Source organism: Salvelinus fontinalis, chromosome 2 (assembly GCF_029448725.1).
Source record: "Salvelinus fontinalis isolate EN_2023a chromosome 2, ASM2944872v1, whole genome shotgun sequence".
Lineage (NCBI taxonomy): Eukaryota > Metazoa > Chordata > Actinopteri > Salmoniformes > Salmonidae > Salvelinus > Salvelinus fontinalis.
Window position 1 is genome coordinate 31,984,849 of NC_074666.1, and position 11,521 is coordinate 31,996,369.

The 11,521-nt window shown below is 47.3% G+C and overlaps 1 protein-coding gene across 1 annotated transcript in view; it reads left to right on the top strand.

The window, feature by feature from the left end:
* LOC129816821 (neuronal tyrosine-phosphorylated phosphoinositide-3-kinase adapter 1-like) overlaps window positions 1–11,435 on the top strand; it is a 28,652-nt gene extending 17,217 nt beyond the window's left edge. Inside the window, exons 2-7 of the mRNA XM_055871739.1 lie at window positions 3,228–3,475; window positions 6,247–6,626; window positions 6,753–8,468; window positions 8,666–8,911; window positions 9,319–9,425; window positions 10,998–11,435. Coding sequence (XP_055727714.1) covers window positions 3,288–3,475; window positions 6,247–6,626; window positions 6,753–8,468; window positions 8,666–8,911; window positions 9,319–9,425; window positions 10,998–11,423 — 3,063 coding nt within the window. The 5' untranslated portion in view covers window positions 3,228–3,287 and the 3' untranslated portion in view covers window positions 11,424–11,435. The remainder of the gene's footprint in view (window positions 1–3,227; window positions 3,476–6,246; window positions 6,627–6,752; window positions 8,469–8,665; window positions 8,912–9,318; window positions 9,426–10,997) is intronic.
* Window positions 11,436–11,521: the final 86 nt, after the last annotated feature.

Here is an 11,521-nt window from a genome sequence, read left to right on the forward strand (position 1 = left end):
GGCAGGCAGAGGTCAGTAATACAGAGTAGAGTCTGAAAGGTACAGATCGGCAGGCTCAGGGTCAGGGCAGGCAGAGGTCAGTAATCCAGAGCAGAGTCCGAAAGGTACAGATCGGCAGGCTCAGGGTCAGGGCAGCTCCAACTTGAGAAAACATAAGCCAAAATTTTCAGTCAACTTAAAATGATTTGTTTGCGCAACTTATCTCATATGTTCATTCAACTAGAAATGATTATTTCGGCATCTTAACTAAAAAAGTATGTGCAACTGGTTCCACACACAAACAGTGCTTTTAACATACACTGTTTTCAACATAGATATTTTGACATGCATAATTACATTGTGCACGTTCATTTTTACAGTAGTTATTATTCAACATGCAATCTACCCGGGATTTGAACTCACAACCTTGTGGTTCACGGCATTCCGATCTTCTATTAATCTGACTATTCTCTAATTCTTACAGTCCAGCTTCTTCTCCTTTTTCACTGTTTACCTTTTTCTCCATTTACTTATCCCCTCTCCCTTTCTCTCTATCAATCTGTCCCCACTTCGTTTTTGGTCTATTCATGTTTATCTCTATCCTGCTCTCTTTATCGGCTTCCCTCATCTTTCCCAATACCTCCTCTCCTCTCTCCCTCGATCTCCTGCCTGAGCTGTCTTCCTCCCTCCCTACCCTTTCCCTCCCCTTTCTCTCTCCCTGTCTTTCTATGCATCTCTATCCATCCTACTCTTGAGGACTGTTTATCTCTCTCCCTCTCTCCCATGCCCACTCCTCCCTTTCTCACTCTCTATATCTCTTGCTATCTGTGTCAATTATCAGTTAATGTGACTATTCTCTCCTAATTGATTTGATTTACTTATTTCAGCATTTATGGTTTTCTGTATTAGTTGTGTGATGTTGGTGGGCATATTACTTTGTTTTAACTTGACTCCTTAATCACTATAATAAATCCAATTGTTTTACTTTAGAGTACTTTTAACAAAGCTGAGATTTACTTTGGAGTGCAAGGTGTAAAAGTACGTTTGGAATCAGTCATTGACACAGACATGGTGGCGTAGCAGGAAGACTGATATGCCATGAACCAAGAGTTTGTGAGTTTAAATCCCAGGTGGTGACATGTTGAATAATAATTACTGTATAATGAACATACACAATGTAGTCATGCATGTCAAATATGTAAGTTGAAAGTGTTATATGTCGAAAGCAGTGCATGAATAGCTAGTTACACAGCCTCTTTTAGTAAAGATGCCCAAATAATAATTTCTATTTGAATCAACATATGAGACAAGTTGAGCAAACATATCATTTTAAGTTGACTGAATTTTCTCAATATTTTTTTTTTTTACAGTGCATACTGTATATATGGCTCTACAATCTTCCATTTACTGTAATCGGATTGAGGTTGAGATTTATATTGGTTATAAGACATTAACTTGGCTATCCCAACCTGTAAAAATATGTAAAGTCCAACATAAACAACAAAGTACAGAGACAGACGTACAATAAATTACCTATAATCTAATGGAGTAAATGTTGTTTAATTCCCTGTGCCGTTGGAGAAGGGTTGATACAGTTATGTGTGGGTGGATTCCTTGAGTGCTATATTAAATGTGTACTAGTAGACCATTATTGATTTTGTCCACATTGGATGTTGGCATACTTTTGATCCAGTGTTTGTGAACCAATAGCAAGGAAAGAGTGTACCGTGCAGTATAAGTAAAACCACCAAAAGCCCCTGAACTCTCCCACCAACAGCTGTGCTTTTCTTAGCCAATCGCAACACTGTGCTTGCATACTCCAATGCACACAACACTGTTGGGCATTCAAATATCTGCCTCACAACAAGCCTTACTCCTCATGTTATGTGCACGAAGCCTTGTGTGCGCTACATATGACCAACCACATTACTGCCTGGGTAGCAGACAGCTTTAGTCAGGCGACCCCAAGGCCCCCAGCCAGAGAGCAACACAGCAGTTGAGTTACCATGCTTACTCAGATAGTCATAATTGGATAATGAACATATACTGTAAATAGTGTTTTCATGTGATCCACTGTAGGTTGGGCATTGGTGTAAACAACACAGTGGCTGAGTAAACATACAGTACCTGTGCCTTACTGTCTGGCTTCCTGGGTGCCTGGCCCAATGCACAGTTTGTTTTAGCCTGGAGGACAGGATATCCACCATGACACAAGGAGTCTTTTTAGCAATGTTTCCTGCATTGTAGCGTCCGTTTGTCTGGATACTTTCCCATGTTTTGGTCAGATATTTTGTCAGACATAGTTTATAATGCTGCGTCTCATCTCTGTTTTAACTTTCCCTCCTGATCATAACTCCTACCCTGAATCCCTCCTGGTCTGTTTACCTGTATGGAAGAGAAAGACCCCAACCTGGTCTCGGAGTATTTCATATTATTCTATATGTAAATCTGAGACACTTCATTTAGTATGATATGTGACGTTTCGTAATATATGTATTAATTTGTGGATGACATTTCGTATGACATGTTACGAATTACAACTCATATTATATGTTATAGATTTGCAAAATGTGCAATATGTTAAGAATTTGCAAAATGTACTATATGTTCCAAATTTGCAAAAGTATGCTATATTACGAATACTAGCTAGTTGGCTATGTGGCTAACGTTAGCTAGCTGGCTAACGTTAGCTAGGCTAGGGTTAGGGTTAAGAGTTAGGTTAAAGGGTTAAGGTTAGGGTTAGATAAAAGGGTTAAGGTTAGGGTTAAGGTTAGGTGAAGGGTTAGCTAACATGCTAAGTAGTTGCAAAGTACCTAAAAAGTCGTAAGTAGTTGAAAAGTTGCAAAAATGCTAAAGTTGTCTATGATGAGATTCGAACTCATAACTGTTGTGGTTGCTAGACGTTCGCGTTATACGCCTACCCATCCACCACGACCAACCATCCTACTTTAATTTTAAGTAGCCATCTGTCTAATGTAACCATACCAAATGTAACATATCATACTAATTTGAGTGTCCCGGATTTACATTTACTATGTTACGTCTAGTCTATGAGACAAGGCTGAGGAGCCAGGTACTATAATCGTGCTGTGACTGCTACTGCCCTACATACAGCATGTCGACATGAGAGCTGTGTAACTGTGTAGGGGAGCTGTGTAAAAGGAGAACTGGAAGTGACTGTCATGTCAGCTCAACGTGTAGTAGATGACTATTAACAATGCCACTGTCTCCATCTCCTCTGTGTCTAGGTGATTGAAGTGTGGCCTGCAGTGACATCCATCCCCTTCTCCCTATTGGTCTTCTATACCATGAGCTCTGGCTCTGCCCAGGATGTGGCAGTGGAGCATTTCTTGCGTGACATAGAGAGGCGGGGAAAGCGGCTACATTGTGCTGTGATCGGTTGCGAGGAGCAACGTCCCCGTGGCGACATGAACCTGCTGTATCGTAAGAGCCGGCTGGACTGGAGGCACAAGGACCAGGAAGGCAATAAGAAGAGGTGAGGAGGGGTGAACTGATCTCAACTCACAGCAGCATGCTGCACTGGAGTGATGGAATGCGATTATTCAGTTGAGTTGTAAATCTCTGAGCTGAAGTAGAAGAGTTTTATCGTTCATATTTTATGTGTAACCATGTCGAAAGGAAGTAGAGAAACAAGAGAAGAGAGGAACAGAAGATCAGAAGGGAGGAGCTTTATTGCCTTCATTATAGGGACAATGTGGCCCATTGGTGCCTATGTAGATTATGGCAAGCGTACACACACTTACACACCCGTAGGCACACACACACACACACACACACACACACACACACACACACACACACACACACACACACACACACACACACACACACACACACACACACACACACACACACACACACACACACACACACACACACACACACACACACAGAGCTCTGCTCTTGGCTTTTCTTCACGTAATGCAATGAGACAGAAAACAGTTGCATCTCTGTTCTCCATGATGAACAGGCTCAGTGCTGTTTTCGCTGCCTGCACTAGCTTCCCCCCCTCTCAATAGGAAGGTGTACAATGACATTGTCTCCCTGCTGGTTCACTGCTTCATAAGGGATGATGGCAGAGTTAAGGCACATCAGTAGGATAAGACTACTCATTGTGACCTATAAACAAGGCATGCATTTAGATGTGTGTAGTTTGTTACGTTTTATCGCTCTTGCTTCCTCTACCTCAAACAAACATGGCAACCTGCACTCAGGGATCATTCACAGGCAATAACCTCCTAAATGAGGCCTTTGATTGCATGCTCGGAAGCAAAACATCTCTTCCTCCTCTCCTCACACACGAAGAGACCCAGTTTACCGCTCTCTCTCTCTCTCTCTCTCTCTCTCTCTCTCTCTCTCTCTCTCTCTCTCTCTCTCTCTCTCTCTCTCTCTCGCTCTCTCGCTCTCTCGCTCTCTCTCTCTCTCTCTCTCTCTCTCTCTCGCTCTCTCGCTCTCTCGCTCTCTCGCTCTCTCGCTCTCTCGCTCTCGCTCTCGCTCTCTCTCTCTCTTTCTAATACACACACACACACACACCAGACACACACATATGTGTGCACCCACGCACTCAGTTCCCACTCTTTCCCAGCAGGGAAACAGAAGGTGGTCGTAGCCTACAGCGCCATTCCTCCGGTCCTGCTAGGAACGTCCGATCTGACCCATTCGTCCCCTTGTTCCTTCCTCACCATGGCTACCTCTCCCCTCCTTTCCTCTCGGAAGGGTCTTGGAATCGGAGAGACAGGTCGAAATGGTGATGATCCATAGTTGACACACTAAGTAGAGGCTTTTTATATACTGTGCTATACAGCCAATATATCCCTTCTAGGCGGTTATAGTGAAGAACGGTTTCATTTCAGGTCTTTTCATGGTAATTGCTGTGCACAGTGTTTTTCTACTGACTTCAGCCACTGTTGTTATGGCTGAGTCACCTCTATAAAGGTTCATTTACAGAGCTATACCGTATATTCTATTTGTAATAACTACAGATTTGGACCATGTCAGCTGCAACTCCCCGTCCCATTTAATTGTCCGTTAAGGTACACTGTTGTATGGATTCTGCTCAAATGTAATCAATCATTAGCTTGATTGGTGAGATATTGATTTTGGTTTCTCCTATTAGGAAACCAAAGATGTTCGGAATCTGTGGCATTCCTGCATGATGGTAGTTTGGATGAGGTCATGATGACCTTCAAAAGATCTTCAGGGATTATCCATTTGAAGTTTTTGGCTTTAAAAAGCAATTAAGAATTTAGTTGTCTGTTTAATCAAAGGAACAGTACAGTAGTTCATACATTAAATTCCGATGTATTTACTTTTCATCAAGTAAACTCCAGTTGAGATTTTTATGCTGCACTGCCACACCTTTCCTTAGGCACTAAACGCCCCTCACACATTATATGTTTTAAGGGTGCTTTTTCCTTTGTGCGCTTGTTTGTAGTATGTTTAGTACTTTGGCAAGCAATACCATGTGCATTTTATCAGGTTTCGAAACAAACCACTAAACAAATAAACAGGCAAACCAGTTGCCATGGAAACAGATACAATACTTGGCAGAGGTCATGGTGAGTGTAGTAAAGGGACAATGAAATAAAACAGATAAAGAATTAGTTAGAGAAACCCAGTAACTCGGTGACGTACACACAGGAGGATTATAGTCAGAAAGGAGCAGCTAGATTTGGGAGGGCTGGGTTTTAGGGGAAGCAATTTCCTAATTAAATGTGTTTGTGATCTAAGGGAGCAGATGTGGAGGGATAGAAATGGAAGGATAGAAGAGTTCTGAAGAGGGAGGGCCCCCCCCCCCCCATGCAGATACCGGCATGTACAGCTGCTGCACTGCCTCGCCCAATCTCTCATCACTCACTCTCTAACGGGAAACTACGCTCCCCGTGCCATCCATGCATGAGGAGCAGTGTGTGTGTGTGTGTGTGTGTGTGTGTGTGTGTGTGTGTGTGTGTGTGTGTGTGTGTGTGTGTGTGTGTGTGTGTGTGTGTGTGTGTGTGTGTGTGTGTGTGTGTGTGTGTGTGTGTGTGCGTGTGTTAGTGAGAGAGAGAGGCAGAGGAGTAGAGGGAGCCGTAGGACTGCAGATTTAATTGAATGTAAGCTATGTAGAGACCATTTTTTAACAGAAAAAGAAAAAAGGAGAGAGGCAGAAAAGGGGAAGGCAACACAATGGGAAAATAAATGAACGTCCTTCAATAAGACGTGATTAACTGCTGAATGAGGGAATGTTGTTCTTAATGTGTTGTTCAGCTCCAGCCAGAAGGACCCCTCCTCAGCCACGGTGGGCAAGGTCCGTGACTTGGCATCCTTCCGGCGCCACTTCCGCATGGGCTTCATGACCATGCCTGCCTCCCAGGACTTGTCCCCTCACTCCTGTGCCTCCGCCATGGCTCCCCGCTCCCAGTCCTGCCACGCCGTGGGCGCTGGAGACACAGGTCTGGAGAATGGGGAAGATTACTCTGACACCCAGTCACAGCACGGCGGGCGCTGCCCCCCTGCTAAACCCAAACGCCATCCCAGCACCCGTCTCAGCTCCTCCTCGGACCCCAGAGCACCTCACGCCCCACCGGACGCCCCTCCGCCACCCCCGCCCACTCACCCGCAGGCCAAACACTCAGAGAAGAAGAACGGTAGGCTATGGAAACAGTAATGAGGGCAGTGAAGTGGGGAAATGTGAAAATGTGCGTTAATATTATTTTCCCTGTTGTAATTATTGAATTATCTCTCATTCATTGCTCTCTCCCTTTCCCCTGCAGCCATGAAGAAGTCTGACTCAGGGGACATGTCCAAAAAGGTGCCGCCTTTGAAGCCCAAACGAAGCCCCAGTACTCAGCTCTCGTTTGAGCCCCCAACTCCCTGTGTGCCCCCTCTTGCCACGCCCATCCAGGGGGGTGAGGGTCAGCCTCAGGGGGGCGATGAGCCCGTCTACATAGAGATGGTGGGCCAAGTGTTCACCAGGGAGAGCCAGACTGCCACCCCTCACCCTGTCACGCCCGTAGCCACCACGCCTGATTCAGACTCAGACCAGAGCGAGGCCATCTATGAGGAGATGAAGTACCCACTGCCAGAGGACAGAGAGGGACACAAACGCCTCCCTCTCAAACACGAGAGACTCAAATCCTCCAAACACCACCACTCCTCCTCTGGCACGTCCGCCCATCTACCTCGCCCCTCGTCCTCCCCCTCCTGCTCCAAACCTAAAGCCACAGTGTCCATCTCCCACTCCTCGCCCCTCCCCTCCTCCACCTCCTCCACCCCTGTCCCCCAGCCCCTCTCCTCCAGCCCGCACCCCCCACGAGCCCCTACGCCCTACCTTCTCCAGGGGAACAAATCAGAGACAGAGTCCACCAGTAAGATCCCAGCCCCCTTCCCCAACCTGCTGCAGCACCGACCCCCGCTGCTCGCCTTCCCCCAGCCTGCTGCTGCCTCCAGTGGGGTCGGGGTCCAACACAAGGCTGCTTCTGCCAAACTGGGGACCATCAGCATTCAGACCTCCTCCAGTATGACAGCTCCGTCTAGCGCCTCCTCCTCCTCCATCACCACCTCCTCTAACCTCCCTGTTCCCCTGTCAGGCTCTAAGGAGTCTAAGGACAGAGACAGAGACAGCCAACTCGGCCCTGCACCAGGGCTAAGGGCCAGGAGCCACTCCACACCCCTGCCCCCTTCCTCTAAGTCCACCTCCCCCTATTCCCACCACCACCACCATCCCCACCCTCACCACCGCCCCTCACACTACCACCACTACCGCAAACCAGAAAGAGGAGACTCGCCCAACCCCAACACCAACAACAAGAATGGCTCGGAGACCTTCTCCAAGTCCATTGCCCAGACCCAGACCCAGGGCTCGGGCAAGGAGGGCAAGTCTGTGAGCTTCTGCTTGAAGTTAGACAAAGCAGAGAGGGACAGGGACAGAGAGAGGGATAAGGACAGAGAGAGGGACAGAGATGGTCACAGGGATAGTCACAGAGACAGAGACAGGGACAGTGACAGAGAGCGACACAGGGAGAGAGACAGAGAAGCAGGGTTCCACTTTACCTCCTCTCAGGCTGAGAACACCACCAACAACCTTTCATCCCAGACCAGTGCCAGTTCAGCCACAACCTCGTCCTCCTCCTCTTCCTCCCACTCTCGCCCTCACTCTCGCTCCCAACTCCACCGCTACCACACCCCCCACGGCCTACCCGCCTACAAGCCCCCCTCCTCAGACAGCCCCCTGCTCTGGACCTACCCCTCGGTGGGCTTCCGGAGACCCCCGGCGTACGACAGCCTGCGAGGAGGGTCTCATCTGCCCTCCTTACACCTCCAGGGTCACGCTGATGTGGCCTCCAAAAGCAGCACGGTGCCTGGGCCCGTCCAGGGGAAGGCTGGGTTCATGCCCTGGGACAACAGTGGCTTTGGAGATGATGGATCTTACTTGCCCATGCAGAGGAAACTGTCCTTCAGCCAAGGCAGCAGAGAGACAGAGAGAGAGAGTAAGTTAACATGTGCTGGACGGCATCATGGGTTTGAATTGAGTATTGAAATGTATCAGAAGTTCCTCAGATCTCTGGGGAAGGGATAATCAGACTATTAGACTGTAGCTAAGTGACATCTGTCACTACACTATACTTTGTCAATAGACGATTATTCCATGTTTACTCAACAATTCCCTCTGACATTCCCCTCTCAGAGGATGAAGGGCGGGCGTGGAATGGCAGTGCCGATGCCCTCCTGAGGATAGACAAGGAGGACCTGGGCCCTGGACGTCGAGGAGGAGGAGGCCACTCTGGGATCCCAGTACGCTTCACTGGAGGGAGGGGGCTGGGCCACAGTGAGTCCCTGGCCGGGATGGAGGGGGGGTCCTTGGGGTTCCGAGCCCTGCCTAGAGGGGGTCTCCCCCTCCCCTGCCAAACCTTTCCAGCCTGCCGCAATGGAGGTAAGCACTAAGACACCCAGCACAGACTCCTTCACCCAGAATATTTTCAAGGAAAGGGGTATGTCTAGGATTTCACTAGCACACAAAAATCGCTTTAGAAAAGAGCCGACATCAGCAGATTTATCTGAAGATCCTATTACGTGCATTTCTTAAATCCACAGTCACATCATCATGGTGTTATGGGTTAAGATCATCAGTGGCAGCATATGTAGTACCAGAGCTCTATATACACACACACAGTTAGGCACATCATACCTCCCCCCACATGTATGCATAGTTGCACATAGATACATGAAATAATGCAATCCATTTTATACGCACAGCCATTCTCCCTGACAACATGAACAGCACAGTTGATTTGTGGTTATAGACAGCTATATGAACAGTGCTGGTTCTTTCTGTTCCAGAACTGGGTCGATTGAGCCGCTCATCATCCACCTCTGGGGTGAGACAGGTGGGTGGAAGCGACGTTCAGCGGCAGAGCAGCCTGCCCCATCGAGAGGTACTGAATCAGGTGAATAATACCTATTATTATAATGACGATGATTATTATAATGACGATGAGCTTTGGTATTACTGTGATTACTGTCATTTGTACAAGTAGTAGTATTGGAATTATTCTGAAGAATATGGCCATTCTTATTATTCCCTGTGCTGATAGCAACAACCCTCCTCCTGAGCTATTTATAGTGTGGAGATATGTTCAGTGAGCAGAATAAGGTTGCGCCTTAAAGAATAAGTCCAGGGGAGAGCGATGCTCTAATTGACGTATGCAGAGATGCGTGGATGTAAGAAGTATGCTTCTCTACAGTGTTTTGGGGCAGTGAGACACTGTCCAATAGCGTTGCATTTTGCCCAGTCACTTGGCTGCATCTCAAATGCTGACGCAGTTCGAGTGTGCTGTGCTGTGCTGCAGAGACTGTTCGCGTGTGCTGCGTAACCCTCCCTTGCACGCCACGGGAGCTACAGGCTCGAATATGGTGTCACACTGCCGCCTGGTGGCAGATTTGGGTGCAACACGTTCTTATGGCTGTTGTGGTTGCTGGGCTTGGTCTTCAGTGCTACAACAGAGATGCAGTGTTTACAGCAGGGATGGGCAACTTTGATGGTGTTGGAGGCCACAAAAAAATCTGAACTCATCATGAGCCGCAGTGGCTCACGGGTCTACATACCCACATCCATGCCCACATATGCAGTCTACTGATTTGTGCAATCAGTCCATTTGTGCAGTTAAACTACTTGACTCTCTTAACTAAATGCTTTATACCATTAGCCAAGGCCATCCCTAGCGTTTTGGGGCCCCTAGAAGATATTTGGTTGGGGGCAAAACCACCTTGAGGGCAAAACATTTTACTAGCCCCGTCGTGACGTCGGAGAGAAAACATTTTATTTGTAATTCTACACATTTTGCCATGGGGCGGAGACAATATATGTACATTTTCTAACACATTTCATGCAATTGTACTCATTTTGACATAATTTATGCCATCTTAATATGATATCTGAGTGAGAGTGACTAACAAAATCAATGGGGCACATGCCCTGCGTGCCAGATTGGTATTTGGCCATGATTACTACAAGTTTAGATAGCTGGCTAGACTTAACCTTTTACTGCAGTGGGCTTAATCAGGGTCACACAGTCTTTCTTGGTAGTCTTAAACAAATCTACTTTGAAACAAAAGTATACACCTCACACACATTGTTATGGGCTTAAAAAAATACATGTCAGATATAGAGTGTAAAGTATAACATTATGAGTTTGCATCCCAATATTACTCTTTATATACATCACAGAAGACTGAAATATAACAAAACCGTTTGACATAGAAACACCAGATTTTCAGTGTTTTTTAATTTTTATTAACATTCCACCCATGATGCCACTAGAGGGAGATTTGGTTAATTGACCTCACCAATCAAAACAATTGTTAGCTGACATGGCTAATTGAGTGATTGTCAGTGACTGACATAACATGTAACAAACTGTGACAAACTGTATTCATGCATACCCCACATAAGATTTTAGGTAAAAAAATATTTCTTTAACTCCTCTCCTTCCACCCTCCCTGCCTCTCTCTCTGTCCAGTTGCATGGGCTGTCCCAATCCTCCCAAACACCCTGCAGTCCTATCCTGTCCAGACAGCAGCAGCAGCTCCAGCTCCACCAGCAGCAGCTGCAGTTACAGCAACAGCTCCAGCAGCTGCAGCAGCAGCACCACCTCCAGCTGCAGTTCCAACACCTGGCCCAGCTGGCCCAGGGACACCCTCCCACCACCGGGGGCGCTGCCACGTCCGCAGCCCAAACCCAGAGGGATGGCAAGCTGCTGGAGGTCATTGAGAGGAAGCGCTGCCTATGCAAAGAGATCAAGGCCCACCGCCGCCCAGAAAATAACCTATGTAAGCAGGACAGCATGCCCATCCTGCCCAGCTGGAGACGGACCCCTGAGCCCCGGAAGACGGGCACGCCCCCCTGTCAGAGGCCCCAGGCCGTGGTGTGGGACACAGCCATCTGAGGGGGGGGGGGGGGGGGGGTTTGTTGGGGCAGCGGAGGTACAGTAGAAAAACAGGGGCAAGTAAATAAGTACTATTGTGGTGAGAATCAAGAAGTTTA